This window comes from Paroedura picta, chromosome 12 (assembly GCF_049243985.1).
Source record: "Paroedura picta isolate Pp20150507F chromosome 12, Ppicta_v3.0, whole genome shotgun sequence".
NCBI lineage: Eukaryota > Metazoa > Chordata > Lepidosauria > Squamata > Gekkonidae > Paroedura > Paroedura picta.
Genome location: NC_135380.1, coordinates 22,214,681 through 22,237,704, shown reverse-complemented (window position 1 = coordinate 22,237,704; position 23,024 = coordinate 22,214,681). Strand labels below are relative to the sequence as shown.

General features: G+C 43.7%; 1 protein-coding gene across 9 annotated transcripts in view; it reads left to right on the top strand.

Annotated features, from left to right (window-relative positions):
• Nucleotides 1–23,024, top strand: part of ZMAT4 (zinc finger matrin-type 4) — a 172,891-nt gene that overhangs the window by 46,563 nt on the left and 103,304 nt on the right. For 4 of the 9 annotated variants that reach the window (XR_013225873.1, XR_013225871.1, XM_077305923.1 and 1 more), the window contains exon 2: nt 3,246–3,350. Coding sequence is in view for 2 of the 9 variants with exons in the window: in XM_077305923.1 (XP_077162038.1) it covers nt 3,249–3,350 (102 nt within the window). In the remaining 7 variants the exon portion in view is untranslated. Of the gene's footprint in view, nt 1–268; nt 332–3,245; nt 3,351–23,024 lie in introns of all 9 variants that reach the window. The other 5 variants (XR_013225874.1, XR_013225876.1, XR_013225875.1 and 2 more) reach the window with 3 other exon arrangements.

Below are 23,024 nucleotides of genomic sequence, written 5' to 3'. Positions count from 1 at the left end.
TCTAATATTATGGATGTTGGAGGATTTTTTTTCTTTCTAATTTCTCCATCCCATGCATAATTTTTAAAACCTCTATAACATTCCCACTTTGGTCATTTTTTCCTCTATATTGCAAAGTCCCAGATCCTTTAGTTTTTCCTTGTAGTAAAGGCTCTCTAGCTCACGAATCTTGTTGCCCACTTTTGCATTTTTTTCCATCTGCATAAGCTCTTGTTGTAGGACAGTAATTTTTTTGTGACAGTTACAAATAAATTATTCTCTCTTGTAGGGTAGTGGCCACTCCTATTTTATGGAATAAGGCTTCCAGCTGAGATGCTGCATATTTTGAAAGGTAGACTATCCAATTTTAAATTATATGTTAATTTTAATATATTGTATACTGTAGGTTGGCATACTGTTTTAATCATCATTGTGCCCTGCCTGGAGTCCTGCCTTTGGAAACAGGCAGGCTAAAACACTATAATTAAATAAATGGCATATAACATATAAATTGTGTTAGAAGACTCAAATTCAGCAAGAACAATGGAACCGATGACCGTGTCCATGGACAAAACCAATGAGAAACAAAGGGGGTTATAATCGCCCAAAGCAGTCTCAAGATGCCTGATATTGACTATCCTGTAAAATGGATTTCATCCAGTATTTCTACAGTCTCTTGAGTCCTTGCCCCTGAAGGGTTCTTATACAACACATTCAAAACATATGCATGAAGATAAATGTCTGATTAAATACACACACCACCAAGTCAAATGGAGATCCGGTTTCTTGCAGAATTCCAGTCACGTGCAAACCACAGTGCTGTATTTATACAGTGTGCAAAATAATTTGATCTGCTAAGTGCATTGGGGATGGACCAGTATCAACTGGATGCTGTTTTTATTTACATCCTTAGTAGACATGTTTGCTAGACCCGACATGTGAATTTCTCTGAACAAGGCTTCCAATGCTACCGTCTCTGTCCTTGACCACTGACAGTTGTAGGCAACTGGCTGAGGTAGAACAAGAGGAAACATAACTGGAAAGGCAGAGATTATGTTTGTTGGTAAAACTGAGGTCCTGGAGGGAATTGTATTTCTGTCTTTAGATGGGCCCAGCTTTCTCTGGCAGGTGCTGTTCAGAGGTTGGCAGCACAATGGTAAAGAGTTATGCTTTTCCAAGATCACCAGTTTAAATAGATTTAGAAGAGTATAACTTGAATCAGGATTGCACTGTGGGTGTGCTAGACCCAGCTCTTTTGCGGCACAAAACGTGGTGTGTCCCCCTCCCCACTGTACCTGCCTTATTGCTTGGTACCCCTCTTGATCTGATCATTTCATTGATTCATGGTATTCACAGTAACCTTGAGGCTTCCCTACTGTGATGCACTGTATGTGGGCCTCCTCTCGAAGGCATCTTGGAAATTTCAAGTAGTACAAAATACTGCAGCTGGTGCCTGTATATGAGTAGCCTGGAAGGTTTATGTTAAACTTATCTTACAGTCCTCATACTGGTTGCAGATACGTTCCTAGGGTCATTGCAAGATCCAGGCACTTCCTCTTAAAGCCCTTCAGGACTAGGGACCTAAACAAGATAGAACACCTTCTTTTGTGTGAACCTTTGCAACTATTCAGATAATATTGATAGCACCATCTTCTTGTGCACTAGGGGCCAGACGGGTTGCAGTTACCGGTGGACTTTTCTGGTATGTTTGAAAGGTCTTCTCTCTGATGGTCTTTAAGAGAGGCTGAAAGTCAGAACTTCTTAGAAGGATTTTCACAGTATGATAGATGGGCCCTAACTATGATTTTAATTTGCAGCTTTCTTATAAGTTTTGATGCTATTTTATTGTTTTAAAGCCTATGTTATTACCCATCTTGAGTCCCAGATTTTTGTGTGTGTCTATGTTATCACTATTACGCATTGGAGATATTTTGAGGACAGCTGTTACCCCTATGTAAGAACATTCTTCTCGAGAGCTTGACAGAGGTTCCTCAGTGAGACAATCAGAATTGTCAGTTCTAGGTTGGGGGTGGATCCTGAGGAGGGCAGGGTTTGAGGAGGGGAGTGACTTTGGTGGGGTGTAATGCCATAGAATTCATCTTCCACAATGATCATTTTCTCTGTTGCCTGGAGACCATTTGTAATAGTGGGAGAATTTCAACTTGGATGAATCCTATAGATCAGTGGTCCCCAACCTTTTTATCACTGGGGACCGGTCAACGCTTGCCAATTTTACTGAGGCCCAGGGGGGGGGGGGTTGTCTTTTGCTGAGGGACATCGCTGCCGCTGCCTGAGCCCCTGCTCCACTTGCTTTCCTGCCGGCGCCCCTGACTTCCCGCCACCTGCTGGGGGAGCGCTGCCAGCAGCAGCTGCGCAGTGCCATGCCGAGGGGGAGCCCCAGCCATGGCGGCCACTGGAGAACACCAAAGGTGAGCCAGTGGCAGAGTGGCAGGGCAGCTCCTGAGGCAACAACTGGGGAGGAGGATGAGGAGGAGCTGCGGCTCGACTGATCCACGGACCGGGACCAGTCCCTGGACCGGGGGTTGGGGACCACTGCTATAGATGATCCCGCAAGCTCAATTATCTTTCCCTTCAACCAATGGGAAGTTAGGGGTATATTCTAATCCATATTGTGTCAATCACGTTTTTATTCTGCCCTTGCTCTTATGAGTTCAGGATGGCAAACATGAAATCTACCTCCCTTTGTAATATCCTCACAACAACCCTCTGATATATGTTGAGGAGGGCAGAGGAATTCTCTTTGTGCTCAAATGGATCATCCAAATGGGAGGCTGTGAGGCTGACTTCTCTTTTGAAAAAAAGAGTATTAAGCTCTGCTGTACACAGAACAAAAGGAGCATGAGCTTTGACGGCATTACTGGTTAACATCAAAACTGACTTTCGGATTTAAGTGCATTTTCATTTTCCCTTTATTGAAGCCTCTGTACTTCCACACTTACGTGCAAGCCTTCTGAAGACTGATGGGTCTTGCATAAGATTGCTGAATATTGAGGCTTGGGGAAATGACAACTCTCTCCGGTCTGCATAATTGCATAGACTTGCTTCTGATACTGTCTAATTCCATTGTAATGGCAATTTTCACTTTATCTCCCAAGTTTCTCACGAGAAAGTTATCCGCTCAGCTCTTTTCACGGATCATTGTGAAATGCTATTTGGTATCGGCCGCAAGTTGTATGCCGGGGATGGTGACGACAATGATTCACTCTCTCTCATTTTATTGTTTGGTTTTCTTGTGTCATTGTAAGCAGATGAAGTCATCGGATATCGACCAGGAGTTATTCACAGAAACCTACTGTAAAGTGTGCAGCGCTCAGCTAATATCGGAATCTCAGCGCGTGGCCCATTATGAGGTAAGAATTGCAGCGCTTAATACCAGCAGCAATCTGGAGGGTTGCAGAGTCTCTGGACTGTGGAGCAGAGAGATGCCAGTAAGGCTGAAAACGACACAACATTGTGTAATGTTTCTCTTCCAATGCTGCAAGAGCAGTAGATCCATTGCTGAGTGCAAGTGAGGCAGGAGGCTTGAAAATATTATTATTATTGGAGCTGCAAAAAGAAGTGAATAATTGGATATGCAAGATGATGAACAATTAAGTGAAAACAGCGATTCAAATATGCCTTCTATGTTCTATCGAGTTGGCTGATCTTTTGAAGAGGGGAATATGGCTAAGAGTTTAGGGATGCTTTTCAATTTTTCATCCCTGCTATTTGCATTCCCCCCTCCCTCATTGTTTCATTTTTTCTTTTGGCCTTGTGAGAATAGACTCTGTGCAACATTTGCTTGCTCCCTCACACAATTTTTTAAAGTAAGATGTATGCATTTGTCTGTGTTCTTTGTGCATCAACGTTATATATTACACAAAAATGTGTATAAATGACTTAAATGCTGTATAAATTGCATACACGTTACAAACAAATCTACAGATATAAGAATGAAATGGAAGAAGTGAAGCCCATTAAAAGAAATAGAAATGAAGATAAAAAACAATAAAACGGGGAGCATTTGCTCATCCGTGTTGCGCTGGGTGTGTTTGGATTGTAAATGCTTCTGACTTATGGGAACCCTATGAATGCAGTTAGGTCTGTGGCAAATCACCATGGACATGCAGTATGCAACAAACATTTGTGGATCTGCATTGCAGATTTTTTTTCTAGATAATTGTCCTCAGTATGTGATTCCAGCAGGTGGGGAATCTGCCGGAAATTTTTAAAAACATGATGCGCTTCCTTGCTAGAAGGGCATGGCAGTATCAGGGTCAGAAGTGGTGGCCAATCCACAGGCACACTGGCCTCCACAGGGCCAGTCCACATTATACATGTGGGAAACAACAGAGGGTGCATTTGCTGTGGGATTGGTACAGCAGAAAGGATTGATGTGACTCTGCAAAATCAGGTGACATAGTAGACTTTTGGCGGGGGAGTACTGTTTCTTTCACTTCTGGTGGTAGACTAATGAACTTGGAGCTCAAGTTTTTCCTTCCTTATGGTACCTTTTGGAATATTGCATGGTATCACCAATGGTACGTTCTTGTAAAAAAAAAAAAACCTCTTGGTGGGATATTGGGCCAGTATTCTCGATGAAAGGGGACCGTGGATTGAAATCCAGGGAACCAGCTATGAAGAAACACTGGGAAAGTAAGCCACTTTCTCCTTCTCTTCACCCGTATGCTTCCCTGGCTGAGCAGCGGCTGCTTTGGTAGTGGCTGTGGTTGGGCTAGGTTGTGACTGCTTCAGGGCTGCAGGGGAAGCATTTAAAGTCTCCGCCAAGCAGCTGAGCCTCAGGATGAGCCGCTTGGCAGGATCTTTCTTCCCTGCAGACCTATCTGAGGCTTCGGAGAGAGGGCTCTCTGCAGCCTCAGAGGGGTCTTTGGGGGAAGCATTTAAAGACTCTGCCATAATTGTCTCTGCAGTGGCAGCTGAAGGGGAGAAATGACTGTGGCTGCCAGTCACTGTCTCCCCCTCTCTCTCTCTCTTTCCGTCACCCTCAGTCAGTCATGGAGGCCTCCTGATACTTGAGGGGGGAAAGTGGGGAGGGGAAGAGAAGGATATCCTGGTGGTGATATCCTGGAGAAGGATATATTGCGTGGTGAGCATGGCGGGCGTGAGGTAATAATTTTTTTGTATTACTAGTAAATAAATACATAATATAATACTGTGTTCACCAGCACTGTACTCATTCCCCCTCCCCCATAATAAGTTTCTGGCTGTGGTCCTGTGGGTGCAGGGGGGCTTTGGGTGTGGAACGAGCACAGCCCTACTATTATGCTTGGTGCTGTGGCCCATCATTCCTGCTCCAGCTGAATATTAGGACAGAAACAGATTAGTGGCAAGGCGACATGTACGTCCCTTGTTGTCTCCTCCCAATTAAATTGTATCCTGTAAAAGCTAACCTGAATTTCCTACCCTTCAGGGAAAGAGGAAGCATGAAATATACATGGTTGGGGCACCATGTCATAACCCCAGCATAGAAAACAGCACCCGGATCCTCCTTATTACTATTCACCCAATCTGCTAAAACAAAACAGTCTGTGAGGAGGGGGAAAAAGTGACCTAACAGCTTGACTTTGGTAATAGCCAAATCTAATTGATGCAAATGAAACCGGCAACAAACAGATGAAAATAGCATAATTTCATTTTGCAATAATAACATTGCTGGAGACGGCGCTCTGTAACTGCTCAGTCCATTTCAGTCTGAGATTGCTGCAATGTTGCCTGACATTCCTGCTTGGGTAGTTGCCACTGCGGACCGGGCAGAGACAGATCTGTAATTTAAAGATAATCCCCTTCCCCCACAAAAAAAACTCAGCTATTTTCCCACATTCTGTCTGGGAAAAACTCAGTTCAGTGAAGAACTCTGACCTCTCAGCTTCAGCTTTACACACCCAAACATGCAGAAGCCTCTCACCAAAAGGATTTTAGAGATCATTTCTCTCCCTTGCATCTGTTAACATTGGTCGGACATAGGCCAGGCTAGTTTTTTTGGAAGGTGTAGCATTAGAAGCAGTAGAGAAGTAGTACTGCCATATCTCTCCTGGCCAGACTATGAGTCTGAGTCTATCTCTTCTGGCCACTAGTGGGGAATTGGAGGGTAGAGTTTCCAGATCCAGGTTGGGAATCTCCCAGAGATTTTATAGATGGAGTCTGGGAAGGACAGGAATCACAGGAATCTCAGTAGATAAAAATGCCATTCAAAGCATCCAGTTTTTCCCGGAAGCTCTAGTTTAGGGCTGTAATTCTGGGGGATCCCAAGCCCCATCCAGCAGCTGGCATTTTTCTAGGGAACTGTGACCTAGAGATAAGCTGTAATTCTGGGGGATCCCCAGGCCCCAACTGGAGGTTGGCATCCTTTAAGGAAGATATGCACAGAAGAATAAAAAGAGATTCCCATTTACACAGAACGGGTAATTTATGTCTGTTGCCATTCCACACACGTTGGATAATGCACTTTCAAAGTGCTTTTGTAGCTGGACTTTCCTGTGTAGAACAGGATAATCTACTTCTAGTGCATTGAAAATGCATTATCCAATGTGTGCAGAATGGGCCTCTAAAGTATCAGTAATCTTATGAGAAGGTGGAGGCTTGGTGAAATTGGACAGCTAAGGCCTATTGACTTAGAAAGTCTCCAGTTTAAAATCAAATTAATGTTGAGGGAGCTTGAATGATCATCATTCATTACTGTGGATCATGAGATTTGAGACCCACATTTCTTATGCCAACACAAATACTTAACTACTGGAGGATTGGTCACTGGGTGGTCCTACCCATTTCTAAAACAATGGTGTTGGGCTTTGAAGGTAGTCTAAATGCCTCTGAAGCTGATCATAACACCAGGGGGAAAAACCCTGTTCCCTCTTAAGAGAGGAGCATGGTCACTGTGGCAAGCACCAATTTTAGCTGGTCAGTCAAAATTTGTTGTATCCTGAATATAATCCAGACCAGAAGTAGATCTAAAGCAGGGGGGGGGGGGACTGTGGCTCTCCAGATGTCCATGGACTACATTTACCAAGAGCCTCTGCCAGCATGCATATTAACATGATAATTTAAACAGGACAAAAATTACATAACAGGATTGTAGTTAAACTAAGCTATACACAGCAGTGTGGCTACAATCCCTAATCATTTATCCAGGTAAGTTTAAGAGCCATTTTGTATGGTGCCACCCTGTTATCTGGACAGAAAGCTCTCTTCAATAATCCAGTTTTTTATAGTTTGTGGAAAGCCAGAAAAGTGAGAACTTTTCTGACCTCCTCAGGGAGGCCACACCAGAGGTGAGAGCTACAATGGAGAAAGAATACATATAGGGAGTTATTGATTTTGCCCATTTGCAGGTTGTCACCTGAAGAAGCCCCTGCTCCTGTCAAGAGCCAGCATGGTGTAGTGGTGCATTACAGTAGTCAAGTCTTGATGTTACTGTGGCACGGATCCAGGTGACCAGATCAGTGTGTCAAGGTCATATTATTGGCTAGGCTAAGTCAGTAGAGAGCACTTTTTATAGCTGCATTAACTTGAATTAAGCTGGATCCAGTATAACCCCAAGGCTTTTAACTGAGTTGGCAAGGGCCAGCTGAACTCCATCAGAAGTGGAGAGAACAGTGTCCTCCAAGACCTCTGCCTTCCCAGCCTGTTTCACCTCTGTCTTTTCAGGTTTTAGGTTTAGTTTGTTCACCCCTCACCAATTAATCACAGCAGCCAGGCAGCGATTCAGGACCTCCATCATGGGGTATCAAGTATAAAATGTCAAAAACTCTAAGAGCAGATTTGGGCTGTTCCATAACATAATAGGTATTTAATGTGTTGCTTAGCAAAATTTAAGTCTTTGCAAAGCTTCCTAGAACCTTTTACATCTAAGTGCTTTTCCCATGCCCAGCATGGGAAAGCTAACTTATTAGCAAACAAGTCTATTAGTGCAGGGGTAGTCAACCTGTGGTCCTCCAGATGTTCATGGACTACAATTCCCATGAGCCCCTGCCAGCAAACTCTGGCAGGGGCTCATGAGAATTGTAGTCCATGAACATCTGGAGGACCACAGGTTGACTACCCCTGTACTAGTGTATTAAGAAAGGCACCAGACAAGGTTGTCCTTTATCTCCATTGTTATTTAACTTAGTTTTGGAAACATTATCAACAAAGATTAGATCCATGAATGATCTTTTCGGCCTGATGGTTGATGGTGAGGTGTTTGAGAAGTTATGCAGATGATGTAGCAAACAAATCTATGAGAGGAACCAATGACTGGAATACTTCAAAGTTAACCCTGGGAGTGACAGAAAACTGTTTTGTTGGGGCATCACCAGAAACCATTTAAATCATTCCAGTGTAATTAGGAATGACTTATTCAAAATTATCTGGAAGATCCAGGGCAAAATCATAGAAGGCTTGCAAATGCTGGCAAATGCTGGCAGGGGCTCATGGGAATTGTAGTACATGAACATCTGGAGGACCACAGGTTGACTACCCCTGCTCTAGAGTCCATGAGATCATTATATAGCAACAGGGCCATGCCTCAAAGTATATTGCTGAATTACTGTGTAATAAAACCACAGTAATTCCCAACATAGTGTGCTATTCCTAACAAGCGTTGGCTATTTGAACATAAACAGCGAAAGCATTGTTTTTAGTGGAGTTTTATTTAAGGAGATATCATAGCATAGTTATTTTGACCTTAAATTGTGAGCCACTTTAGGGATTCCATTGTCAAAAAGCAGAATAGCAATGAAAAAAAACCCCATAAATAAAAATCAATCATACATACAATAAAATATGACCATCAGGAAAAGCTCAAAGCAAGGATTATGATAAATTATCCTGCGTTGCGACCAATTCCATTCTGTTCCTGGAAAACCAAAGATCCTCAAGCCAAGAGGCTTTATATCTTTAATATAAAGGATCAACCAGGAAATCATCTCCAGTCAAACGAATCCTATCAGTGAGCACCGTTCTCAACAAGGCTCTCAATTTCACAAACATTCAGTATTCTTCTCACAGGATGTATGTGTGTATAGATTCATAAGCAGGGCTTCTTTCTTTGATCTTAATAATTAGGGAGGAACACATTCCTTCAAATATCCAGAGTGTATGTTATGGAGGTCTTTAGAGGTCAATTCAGCACCTTTACCTTAACATCACAGATAAATAGAACCTCCTCTGGCACCATTCATAGTAAAAATTGAGTCCAAAGGCAACTTTAAGACCAACAAAGATTTATTCAAAGCATGAGCTTTCATGTGCAGGTTCTATTTTGTCTGAGGAAGTGTGCCTGCACATGAAAATTCACATTTTGAATAAATGTTTGTCTTAAAGGAGCCTTTGGACTCAATTTTTGTTGTGCTACGTCAGACCAACATGGCTACCCACTTGAATCTATAATCTTAATTTTTGTTTCAAACTGTTTGTAACCATTTTGCTGTCATTAGTTGGCTTGAAAGTCAAGAAAGGAATGCAAAGGAAATTGGGGGGGGGCATTTCCCCCCCAATTCTGAGCCCCCATGTGTGTTTTTTAAGACCAACAGGAAGCTTGGCTCTATCTTTCCAGGAGAGCAAGATGGTCCTACCTGGGACATTGTTCAGAAACTGAATGTATCCCCCCCCCCAATACTTTCACTTGCAACAAACATATCTCTGAATCACCATTTTATCCTTGGGAGGTATGGTAACCAAATTAGACTTTCACAGCTGAGCTCTGCATGAGTTTTCACCTGGAAAATAGGGCCTGCCCCTTCTCTGCCACCTGAATGCGCAGCAAACAGAAGCAGAGCAAGATTCTTGCTTGGCTGTTGTGATGAAGTTAATGATTTTTGTCATTATGCATAAGTATCTTTTTATTAACCATCTTGAATCCTTGCAGAAAGGTGGGGTATAAATATATTTCATAGTATGAAAAGTTGTAATGGCTTGCTTTTAACATGGATCATTTCTGTATTTTTTTAAATTGTTTGAAATTGTGTACCTGTGAGCTACCTTGAGCAGGTCTGTAGAGTGGTAGCATATAAATTCTCTAATAATTAAAAAAAAACAAGCAAGGAAGGCAAAGGAAATGAGTGGCCATTTTCCAGTTCTGAGCCCCCAGGTACACAGATTTCCACAGCCATGTTTGCTTAAGGAATATGAGTTCTTATTTGAGAGGGGCACCCTCCTCTTGGCTGGTGATTCTGACTTGCCATTAGATGTTTAGGCAGAGCTCTGGGGGTAGCATGGTCATTCAAAGACTAACACTGGTTGATTGCAAGCCAAAGCTCTCGTCAGATATGTCAATGTAATATGTAACCACATGTATCAAAAATGAGGCTATCCACAATGCTCCCGATATGCATGGTTGCTGTGTTGTCTGAACAGGGCAGACATTTGTACATTTGAGCCAGAACTTTGTGGAATCCAGTGGATGGTGCATGTGAACCAAAGCAAATACACACATCCTCCCTGTTCAAGCTGTGCACATCAGAAAGTTGCTGGGCTCCAGATACACATGGATGTAAAATCTGGAAAGGGCTATTGCAGTGACTTTGAAGGAGCTGAGAAAGTCAAAGTTCATCCCCAGGAAAGTCAGAGTAATTGCACATGGGGCAATGAGTGCAGATAGGATGGAGTAGCACAAAGTACTGTAGGGCTTAGGTGCCCTTGCTGCCCAAATGGCTCTGGTATGGATGAGTGAATGTTCCTGTACCATTTCTTTTTTTACATGCAGAATGGCTTTGTTCCTCCAGTTTTTGCTGTTGATTTAAAACCTTCCTTTGTATTGTGTACTCAGGTTGTGTAGTTTTCATATGCAATTTATATGTTATCGTTAATAATATGCACAATACACATTGTTTTTGCAGATGCTATATATATATAACCCTGGTGATTTGTTGATGCACATATATTGTTGAATGCGTGTCCCTTAAATGGTGCAAGAAACAAAAAAAAATAGCTCGGATATGAAGACTTATGGGTTTGATTTGTAGAAGGGAGAATCGACATGTTGGGGTCAAAATGCCAGGAATGAGAAATATAATATCTCTAAACAGCAGCACCAAGGAAGACAAAGGGATGCGATCTACCGTAAACTACCATGCAAAGGTAGTTAGTGGGATTAATAGGAACATTTGTGGCATGGAGCTCTCATTAAACTTCTCAGTGACTACTGAGTTTAGGGTTTGGTTTGGTTTTAAACATCTTGCATGGAACCAGCCTCCAGCTCCATAAAATATACGTGGAAATAAAGGTACAGCCCAGCTGTAGTAAGCAGGCCCTAGCAAATAATTAAAAGTCCTATGAAATGAAGGGAGGCAGACGATAGTATGTGAAATAGATTCTTTGTTTGTAACATAACAGAGGTGGGGCCAGCTCAGCTGAACATGTGACCTAAGTCATTGCCTGGAGAACTTGTACTTTCATGGATAGCAATGAAGTTGCATGTGTTTTGAGAAGATGCACCAACATCCTCTAAGGCAGGGGTAGTCAACTTGTGGTCCTCCAGATGTCCATGGACTACAATTCCCATGAGCCCCTGCCAGCATTTGCTGGCAGGGGCTCATGGGAATTGAAGTCTATGGACATCTGGAGGACCACAGGTTGACTACCCCTGCTCTAAGGCACTGTGAATATGTGTGGGAGATGCCTTTTGAACCATTCCCTGAAGGAAAATCTAAATAGCCTTCCCTGTTTCCACTAATAAATATTAGCAGGCTGTTCCCTTGCACAGCTCGTGTTGATTTCAATGAGGTTTGCACAAGAGAACTTCCTGGATTGGGCCAGCTGGAAGCAGCATCTCTGCCACCCTCCATGTTGCTCCAAATCTGCCACCGCATCTTACTGCAAGATGCTGAAGTTCTTGGCGGGGGGGGGGGGGGGAACATCTCAGGCCAGTCCTGTGCAAAGACTTTAAAAACCCTCAAAATTATTGTTTTTTAAAATCCTTAAAAAAGAAAAAGAGCCTGCATATTAACATCCTTACTAAGGCAGCTTAAACTTGCAGACTGCAGAACAGGTGGCAGTGTGGTTTAAAAAAAAAATACTTGGCGGGCATTAGAAAAACACGGGCACGCAAGTAGAACACGTTTGAGAGTTAAAAGAACATTCTGCTGCCTGTGCAACAACCCGGGCATTGCTCCGTAACAAATCCAGACACCCAGCACTCGGTATATGAATGCGCTGTGATATTGCCTGAATTTTTGTTTGACTTGTGCTGAAATTTAGATGCACCGAAATGAAAACATGACCTATACAATCTTTGCACATAAGTGACAAGTAAGTGGCATTCTCGTTTCTCTCCCCCCCTCCCTGTACACTCAATGGCTCAGCAGGCAGTGCTTTCAGATATACTTTCATCATCGCTGAAGAAATTTCTTCCTGGAACTCAGAAGAGTTGCAGGGAACACTGTGTTTCCTGAGTGTTTTATCAGGAGTACATGATGGTTCCTAGTAGAACAAAACACTTGGTCGCAGAGCTGGCCAAGGACCAACAGGAGAATCTACTTCTAAAGTGTGTTAAAAGTACATTATCTAACATGTGCGGAATGGGCCTTGGTCTCTGGATACTAAACCTCTTGGGAAGCAGGGGAGGTGATGCATGGTGTCTTGTGTCTGCATGTGTTTCAGTACATGCACAACAAAACTGAGACTTTATTCAGACTGCAGAGCACAGCCTGCCATGCATGCATTGCAACTGAAATGTATTTGGAACTCTAGGTAAGATTGTATTATATATACAACACAGTGCCTCCTGTCATCTGGCTTCAACACCAACTCCAGGTCAGCCATGGCGCTGACATGGCCCTGACAAGACTGGCCTATGTGCTTAGGGAAGACTTTGTGTGCAAATATGGCCTGCGAGATTGGCAGCTGTATAATAAACGGATTACAACCTTCCTCACACTCTGCGAGACATTTGCCTTTCTCATGAGTCCATGGCAAAATTTGTGAAGAAAAGGCAGGAAACTGCATATTGGACAGGATGATCTATCTTGAGGAAACCATGATAGTCTTTCGTTTGGTGTCTGTCTCTCCTCCGTTTAATATAGCAGTAACTCTCTTCATTTCTTTCTGCCCCAACTTTCTCGAAACAAACGTCCTCCGATTTGCTGGATAGGGAGGTATAAATAAATAAATAAATAAATAAATAAATAAATAAATAAATAAATAAATAAATAAATAAATAAAATAATTGTGCAACAGCAGTGTTTCTAGTGGACAAGGCCGAACCCTAGGCAGATAATCCAAGTTCATCTCAACAAACCAAACAATAAAGGTGTTTGCAAAGTAATTCTCCTGCTGCAGACCTCCCACTTCACCCCCCTGAATACTGCAGATTCCCACCCATACACTCCCCTGTGGTGAGGTTAGATTTCTGTAAACCTGAGTGGGTTTTCAGGTTTGTAGAAAGATCTGTTCATGGCTCTAGTCTCCAAATTTGAATATCCACTGGTGGGGAATTAGATATATTGATATTGGGGATGGAGGTGCTTGAGTATGTTTCCTGTATTCTCTTGTTTCATGATTAGTTGAAGGCACAATCCTTTGAGGATTTGTTTTGCACCAGCCAATAGAGTACTTGCATAACTCCTGAATTTGTACAAGAATACTTCTTGGTGCCCCAGGCCTGGGGGGGGGGGGGGTCAGATCAGTCTTTTCCCCATTCAAATAATTTTAATGGAGGCCTAAAAGCTTTCACCTAAGGCAACCACCTTGCACAGCCTCCTGCTAGGATCATTTTGGTGGGATAGATTGTGGTCATAATCCGTTGACAGCCCCTGCAGATATTAACGTACTATTTATTTCCAAGGGCAAAATGTAATAGAAAAGTGACAAAAGAATCAGAGGGTTTCCAGGACGTTGTTACTCCCAAACTGACATGCAGCAAAACTCTGCCCTAATATGACATCTTTTTATGACAACTGTCTCTTCCTGCTTGTGTCTGAAAAATGACTATTGTACCTCATCTTTCATCCATGCAAGAAGTCTATAAAATACCGTTATACAGCAGCCTTTAAGACTTATGCTCCCGGGGATCTTCTTGTATAACTCAGGGAATATGAAGCTCTCTTTGGTACGATCCTTGTTCAGAAGGCAAGCTTTTGCCTGAGTCCTTCTCCCAGCCATTTCTCTATTATATTCTTCCACTTGCAAACGATGGCCCCAGGACACAATTGAACAAGGCTTGAAAGTAAAGTAAAGCTCTGTGTGTCCACAGCATGGAGGGGAGTTGTGGTGACATGATGTGCTCAGCTTCTGATATGTGCAGCTTTTAAAATCTGAGGAGTGACTAGGGGGAATGAAGCTAACCATGGGGTGAGCTAAGAACATTTTGTTTCTTTGGGCAGGTTTTCAGCCCATCCTTTTCCTGGGGCAGATTCTGACACATTTCAAAACCGGTGAGCCTCTTTGCAAGCTAAGTAGGCTGATGATGAAGCCCCATGAAGCTAAATGGAAACTTACACTTGTGTATACAGTAGGAAGAGGTTATATTAAGAATGATAGATCAATTATAGATCAATTATGCATGGTGGTGGCTGCCTTGGGCCACTGGTGGTTGGCGGGCAACATGCACGAGTGCTTCCTGTTTACTAATGGGGGAAGAAATCCCCTGGAGCATATGGTCTGCCCCAGAGTTGTGTGTGCACTCCAGGGCAAAAAGGTTCCACCATGCCTCACCATGACAGTGGTGTGGGGAATGGGGGCTCACGGCATAAAGGTGGGAGAGAGTCACAATGCTATCTCCCTCCATCATGGGGGTGAAAAAAAGCCCCATTTAGCTCCATGGTGCCACAAATCACCATGGAGCTGAATGGGCATTTTATGTCCCTACTGGGACAGTGTGCACCAGCCCGGCATAGCCACTGATGGCACCCACGTTACAAAAGAGAACACTGAAAAAGTGGGCCAGGGCCAGGAGGGTACCAGACTGGCATCAACAATGTGTGTCAGCGGGAATTTGCCCTGCTACCATGCGAGCGCCAACCCGGCTTTTCCCTCCTGTGTATAATTGGTCACAGTTCTGCTTTATGTACTCAGTGGTAGAGGAAAACAACTTTCCCAAAACTTGCTAACTAAGGAGATACCAGGGATTGAACCTGACCGGTGTGTGTGTTATGTAATGCTCTACTATTGAACCACAACCATTCTCCTTGTAGTTTGACTGGAAAAGCACTGTGACAACATGAAATCTTCATCTATGGTAAGACCTATACAAATCCATTCACACTTACAAGCCACGGTGCAATGTTGCAGTTGGGTGATAAGTATGAATTTGGGAATGACTTCTTCACAGTAGTAAATAGGAAATAGCGGGGTGGGGGAGATCTAGTTTAAAGGCTGCCTCTTACACTTTGGGGCAAAGCAGAGATAAGGCCTATGGAATGAAAAGAACAAAGCTTTTCTGTTCCCTTCCTTCTGTGTGGAATAGTGATTATAGTGTCAAAGCAAAATCAGGAAGATCCAGGTTCGAATCCCCACTTGTCTGTGAGGCTCACTGGAGACTTGAGCTTGTTGCTATCATTCAGCCTAACCTACTTTACAGAGTTGTTGTAAAAATGATGAGGGTGGCGCCTGGCAGCAGGGGATCCCATCCCTCCACCAGGTTGTGTGTGTGTGTGGCTACCCTAGGAGCCGATAATATCCGAGGGCCAATCCTGTGATAGATAAGCCTTCCCTAATTGTGGATAGTTTGTCACTGAGCCGCTCTCTCTGTTCGTTATGCCGTCAGACCTGAATTCCTAAGAGAAAGCCATAACAGCAGCTATTTTGCTGTTAGGCAGGGAGCCTGCCCCATTCCGATTGGTTGGAACTCTTCAAAAGAAGTTAACCACCTCAACTTTTCCCTTGAAAACCTTGCAGTGAAATTACCCAGGCTGCAGTTGCCTTCAAACCCAGCCTTGAGCCAAATTAGTCATACGCACATGTGCTCTTTAAGCTGTTTTAGCATTTCCCTCCAGTGTTCTTTGCTTGGAGTACTTGGAAGATGCTCTTTTTAAAGACAAATCTAAAAACAGGGGAATTGCTATTCTTATTTTCTTTTTAAATTAAGGACCCAAAAAGGCATTCACAGCATTGAATGTTTTTGACTTTGCTAGCTGTCAACAGAATGATCAAAATGATGGGGGGATATGAGACACGAGTCAATTAAATTGAGAAAGCTGCCCAGATGAACTGGAACAAACAAGGCCTGCTTGGCCTTTGGCATTAGGTGCCTGGGTTTTAGCTGGTGCTGGAAATCCTCATGCTGTTACAGTTTTGTGTGTTGTGGTAATGTTATTGACAGACAGATCGATGTCTGGATAACTTGGGTGATCCAAGAGTTAATCTCCCGCCACCTGGGCTGTCCATTTATTGACAGAACTGCAGGCAAAAATCTCTCCCACCTACGCACATGAGGAGTACCATTTTCTTTTGATTTGATTGCTCCAAGAATCAAGATGTGGGAACTCAGGCAAGCCATCCTGAGACTAAAACCTCGATATGTGGGAGGAGGTGGGGGGGGGGAGTGTATTGCTTTTAAATAAAACTCCCTCAGCTGTGTCAAAATACCAAAACACCGGTTCAAAATGGAATTTTGTCACTGCGAACTGAAAGCATTGTTGAACTTGGTCTGTGGGAGCTTTCAGCTTTTCGCGGGGCCTGTAAGATGGAGCCCTTCCACCGGGTCTATGGTTGAGGCCAGTTTGGAGAGAAGATCTGTGTGCCCCCCAAAGGTAAGGTGACTAGACTTTAACATTGGTAAAGTGGGATACCATTGACCAGGGAGGTTCTTGATTAAAAATTTGGTCTACATGGAGCAAGAAAAAGTTTCATAGAACGCATAGAACGCAAAAATAGTATTGTAATATATATTTTTAAATTTTAACATAAGTGCAATTTGCCAGGTACCCCCAGATGTCCCTCCAAAAGTGGGACAATCTGGTCACCTTACCCAAAGGGTAACAGTGGTGGCCAGCAGTTCTCCCCTAGTCCCCAGCGGGGGTAGGTGGGGGGTTGGTTTGCCACCACGCTGTTTATTGGACTCTCTATTTCTGTTAATTGTTGTAATTTTAGCAAGGTTTTTGAGGGACTTTGCATCTTATTTTTATCATGTAAACTGCCATGAGCTGGCTCTGCCAAAAGTGGCTAGAAGTAAATTAAAATAATAATAATAATTTCTAAATTCTTTGTATGGATTCTTCTGGACATGCAACAGAAATTATCCATTTCATATCAGCCTGTAGACCCTTCAGTGTCTTTGTTGGATCCATGGTAGGCCGATGTTAAGGCTAGGCCTCCAGTGAGGTCTGCAAACCTTAACGATGATGTCATTGCCAAGAGCTTGTTCCAGCTTTCCTTATTATCAGAGGTGAGGTGAACCATAAGCAGCAAAGGGGCATTTCCTGTTGTGTCCTCCAGATTATGAAATGCCCTCCTGGGGCCTCATCAGCAGCCTGACAAAGCCAAACGCTGATGGTGGCCTTACACACTGTCAGAAGTGGTTCAGAGAGGATTTGTCAGAAGGAAGAAGGACCTTGCAGGCAGTGGGAGGGTTACGTTGATTTGATTTCTAATTCAGAGCCTCTTGGGGGGGGGATCAAACCTGTTCTTTTCATGGCCACTGATGACTACATGATTGTCAAAATTAATGTGGAACATCATTTTTAATGCGCTCAAACTGCCAAAATCTATTGTTTGGTAGCGCTGTAGTGTTAATATGAAAACAAGCAGAGCATAGTCTAATTTACTTCTTTTCTGAGGCTCTCTCTGACGTGTTGCAGTGGAGAAAAATAGTTTTCCCAATAAAAAGGGTACTCCGAGTTAATTGAGGAAATCCACCGAGGGATGAAACACCCCTCCAGGCTTCCACGTTCTGGGGCTGTTAACAGGAACTGAATGACCCCAGGGACATCTGCAGCGATTTCATCTCATTCTCGATTTAACAGTGGTCGTGATTAAGCCGATAAACCCATTAATTCAGAGGCAGCCAGGCTGTCACAAGAGGATGTTGATGTGCTTCAGAGTCCTGTGTTATGCTTTTCCTTTCTTTGGCCAACAGATTTATGACTTGCAGTAAGATTTTTGATTTAAGATAACTAATCATCACCAGACCCTCATGGGAATTACATTCCTGGCTTCCACATGTGCCATCAACATCTCAATTCTAGGAGTTAGTACACAGGGGAAGGCATTTTGCAGAGCTAGCTTTGGTCAGACTTTTGAGAACCATTTCTAATTCCCTTAGATCAGGGGTAGTCAAACTGCGGCCCTCCAGATGTCCATGGATTACAATTCCCAGGAGCCCCCTGCCAACGAATGCTGGCAGGGGGCTCCTGGGAATTGTAGTCCATGGACATCTGGAGGGCCGCAGTTTGACTACCCCTGCCTTAGATAATGCTGGGTCTTGCTTCCTCCCAGGAGGGAAGGCAGAATCATTCTCAGGTCTTGCTCTGGTTATTGATCTTCTAGCCTGGCTCTTGACACTAGCTTTGGTTCTTCTTCCCTGCGTTTTGCTAGCACTAATATAATTTCCTACCACCTTCTAGCTTATTCCCCACCTTGCCTCCAAGGCAGCCTGCATTCCAGATGTCCCAATCAACACTGCCCCAGCTTTGTCCTTGGAAATGCCATTTCATTCATTCACATTCACTAGATATATATTTCATGTCCACACATCTGCATTTTGCTTGAAAGTCTAAGCTCCTTTTTGGGGTCACTGGAAATGCATTCCTGAAGATGCATCTGGATTGCGATGCACATGCATGTAAGGCAGCATACATAGACAGACCAATATGCCACTTGCCTTCTACCCACTGCAACTACATGTCATACATGAGAAACGAAGGTGAATTCATTAGACTTGTAGCTATTATAAAAGCAAGCAGATCCATTATTGGATTACACATTCTGGTAAACATCCTTACATTAAAACAAACCCTTGATATCCTTCAGATGCCATTGGAGGCCAGGTTGCTGTGGAGGAAGTCCTTATAGCATATTGCGGATGGCAAGCAAGTAAGAGTTTGCATCAAATGTGCCAGAAGGAGCTCAGGCAGGGGGCTTTCGGTAGGATCTTGAAGTGGTATATTGTATATCAATCAGGGCACAGAGTCTGCACCTGCTGAGTTATCTAATTAACAATGGGAGCTGTAGCACATATGTTGATGGGACACATGTGGTCCCCTGGCCTTATGTTGTATACCCTGGTTAATGAGAAAGATGGCATTTCTGGGAACAAGATGGGGAGGGGTTGTTGGTGTTGAGTTAACTCTAGTCTCTGCAACTCTTTTTGTGTTTCCCTCTTTGACTGATAGAGGTATCGAGGATCATGACCACATTATACTGGCTTCTGACCTGGTGAAATTGCCATTCACACAGCAGGGCCTCAGGATCTGTCAACCTGTTGCAGAAAAAGACCTAGCAGTCATCTCCACCTCTTGTAGTACCAGGGACAGAAAATGTATCATCTGAATAGAATCCCCACCCTTTCTTTTTTTATTATAAATGTTTGTAGCTCATCTTTCTAAAGCCAAAGGTGGGTTACAACAGAATTAAAGCGACGTTTAAAACTATTTAAGTTTTGTTTTGCTGCATTCGTATGTCAGCTGTCTTGAGCCTGAGAAAAGCATGCTATAGAGTCATGTTCAAGAAATGAATACATTTTTATCCGTTCATTTGCAATAGCGATGCTCAGTGGCTTGGGAGCCACACAAAGCTCTTTGACATGCCATCTGTCGCTCTTCTGAGCACTGTTCCCCAGTATGGCACCTGGCCTGTGCCTTTTGACTGGTTGTCATTAGGGGGCTCCCACTGTGGAAAGGCTGCTGTTGAAGGAACTGGAGGGTAGGTAAGCTGCAAACCTTATGCCAGGGATGGAAGTAAAGACCCTCTCTGACAATTGCCTGCCTTTCTCTGCAGCTTGTGTATGCTCATCCAAGAACCCAGGCAGCTCCCGGGAAGGAAGCAAGCTGATCAGGGAGAAGGGAGAGTAAAACCACCCCACCTGCACAGCAGCCATCCTGGAAAAGAATAAGCTGGTTCCAGTGGCTTCACTCTGTTTTGCTCACGCTTCTTCCGCTGCCTTGGTAACCTCACTGTTCCTCATGCTGGGGAGAGAGTGAGAAGATGCAAAGAAAGAAGCATTTCCCTTCACCCCAGACACAAAAGGGCTGGCTTTGGTTCAGCAGTGGTAGAGATTACATGCTCAGAAGTAACTTTAATCTGGTACTCTCTAGTTCAGGTTTTCATGAAGCCCTGGGGTTTCTTGATGGCCCTGGAAGGGTTTCTCGAATGGGTGGGTGGGAGTTAATTTATTTCTATACATACCATATTTAAAATTTGTTATTTATCAGGTGTTATGACCATATATGGTTATGTCGACTCCTCTCCTCCCAAAATAGCCAGTGACAGGCCTGGAGCGTGTGGGAAGGGGAGGGTCCCCTGGTGGGCGTGTCCACAGCTATGCTTCCCAACCATATTCTGCACAATTGTGCCACTTCTGGGGTTTCTCGAAGCCTGAAGAATATTTTAGGGGTTCCTCAACTGAGAAGGGCTGCTAGTGATGAATTTCGTCATAGAATTAACCTTTCTGTTACTGTATATGTGCGCATTAGGGTGACACACAGGGCATACACTAATCATGTGGTCCTTTTGGGTTGTTTGTTCAATGCAAATGTGGCTTTCTGTGAACCATGGTACTCACACCACTGATTTAATGTAGTCCCACCCTGCCTTATCTCCAGAAACTCAGGGATGTTAATAAAACAGCAGAAACTGCGGACGCTGACATCAGAAGTGTCTAATAAGTTAAACCGGGTCTGAATTAGAACACAGATTTACAAGCCAGTACTCAGAGATGACTCATCTAAAGCAGTTCACCCTCTATCGGATGTCTCCTGGAACAGGATACATCTTGCACAGAACAGCCTGCCTTCATGACATCCTAACCATACCAGACTTTACCTGGCCTGTAGCTATTATTTTGAAAACAGCTTAATGCTGGTGTGTTCTCAGAGAGGCTTGTGAAGAGTTGACTGCCCCTCCTCCAAAATCTGGGCATGCTAGTTCATGCAGTGAAGTAATCAAGAAAGTACTTTGTCCTATTTACCTTAAGGAAAACACAATGAAAAACCATTAAATGGAGGAGGAGGAGGAGGTCTTTTCCAGAGCTATGACAGTCTTTTAGTCACCGCAGTGTTCCTCCTGCAACTTGGTTTTGCAGCTGGATCCAGAAGTTCTGGCTTCTGTCATGGTTTCTTAATGGATGGGTCAAATCTGCAGCCCTCTTTTCCCCAACGATATCGATGGACATGCAAAAATTACAAAAGACACAAGGGAACTTCCTATTCATACTTGGCTGTTTCAGTTTTCTCTGCAGGGGCCATCGTTATAAGCATCTGAAGCATTCTTAATATTTTATTATTGGATTTCTGTCACATCTTTCAACCCGGAAGGGTCCCCAAGGCAGTTAATATCAAACACAATAAAAGGGGGGGGGGACGTCTGCATCTTCTCCAGCACAAAGCATTGCTCTGGGATGGCAGCTGCTCCTACCTGTTTCTGCTGCCGTCCCATCTCACTCCTTGGCGGAAGGTGACTGATGCTCTGAGTTCTTTAAATGCCCTATGATGGAGGTGCTGGGAAAGAGATGCTTCTCTCCTTCTGAAAGGCCACTAGGCAAAGCAGCTCACCACCATTACATGACTCTGTATCAGCAAGAGGTAAGTAGAGGTGAGAGTTGGAGTACCCAGAACCTCAAGGCCCTCACTGTGACGTAATCCTGAGGGCCGCAGGGTTTCCTGAGTGAGTAATCATTTATAGAGAAATAGTCCTGCTGGTCTGATTAGGGGAGGTAGTCACTGTCACTGTTCCCTAATGCTAAAACCTGAGATCAGCCAGAAAACTGGGTAGAAGATTGATTGATTTTAACAAACCTTTTACACAAAAATCAGGCTCTTAAGGAACAGATCCAAATGCAATCCCTGTTTGCTGCGTGGTTTGAGAATCCTTGTGAATCACATTTTCTCCTCCTCCCATTGGAAGGCAATTCATGGATATCCAGTGAGGAAACTTGGAATTTGAATCTGGTTCCTCCTCCATTCTCACCTCAAGTGATGACATATCAACTCCACCTACTGTCCACCACTTCTGTTGCCCTCCCCACTCTCCCCTCTGTATTTTAAACATTTTTAACCTGATTGCACTACAATGCAAATTTGCAGTAATAAGGTTAACGAAGTCAAAAACAAGGACTCCACAAGCCTCCCCCTGCTTCTCTTGTCTCCACTTCTAGCATCTAGTGAACATTTTTTACTTGTATGATTTAAGTTGCAAGAGGGCACTTGGTAACTTTTGTGCAGATAAACAGTTGTGTAATGGTGGCTGACATGCTTTGTCTTCATGCATGCATGGTGACTGAGCACACATCAACACAAGACACACACACACACACCCTCACTTTGGTGATTTGAGTGCCATGGAAATCAAGGGATGGGGGAGTGCAATTTTTAAAATTGTGCTGTTGCGCGGGTGTGTTATTGGGCATGTTCAGACCATTAAAAGGGGAGGGGGCCACTTTCCTGATGAAGATACAAAATGCATGCCATGATTGGAGTCCTGACCAGTGACAGGAAAAAAACACAGATGCAGAATGCCGGGCACAAATTCGGAGTCCAACGCAGCTTAAACGCACCAGCAAATCAGAACTGCGGAATCAGTCGCACTGTGTTTAGCTTCCTGGTCGTTTCCCTTTTTGTCGCAAGAGAGTATTTCTTAAAAGGATCCAAAAGGAGTGGGCACAAAGGCACGCGGCACTGCTTGCTTCCCAGGGAACTCTAGCAGCTGTGCGGCTGAAACTGCCCGAGTCTAATAAACAGGGGGAAAGGATGGCTTGCAGGTTTTTAAAATGTCACAGAGACATGGATAAAGCTTTGGGTGCCATCCCACAGTTTTGCAGCTAGCAAATGCGGGCGGAAGTTGCTGAGGGAAGCATTGCTGCTCTTCCATTGTAAATTGTTCTGCTCTTAGGCCCTGAATATGATCCAGAGCCATATTTATAAAGAATGAGCCAATGGCTCCCACCAGATGGCACAGCA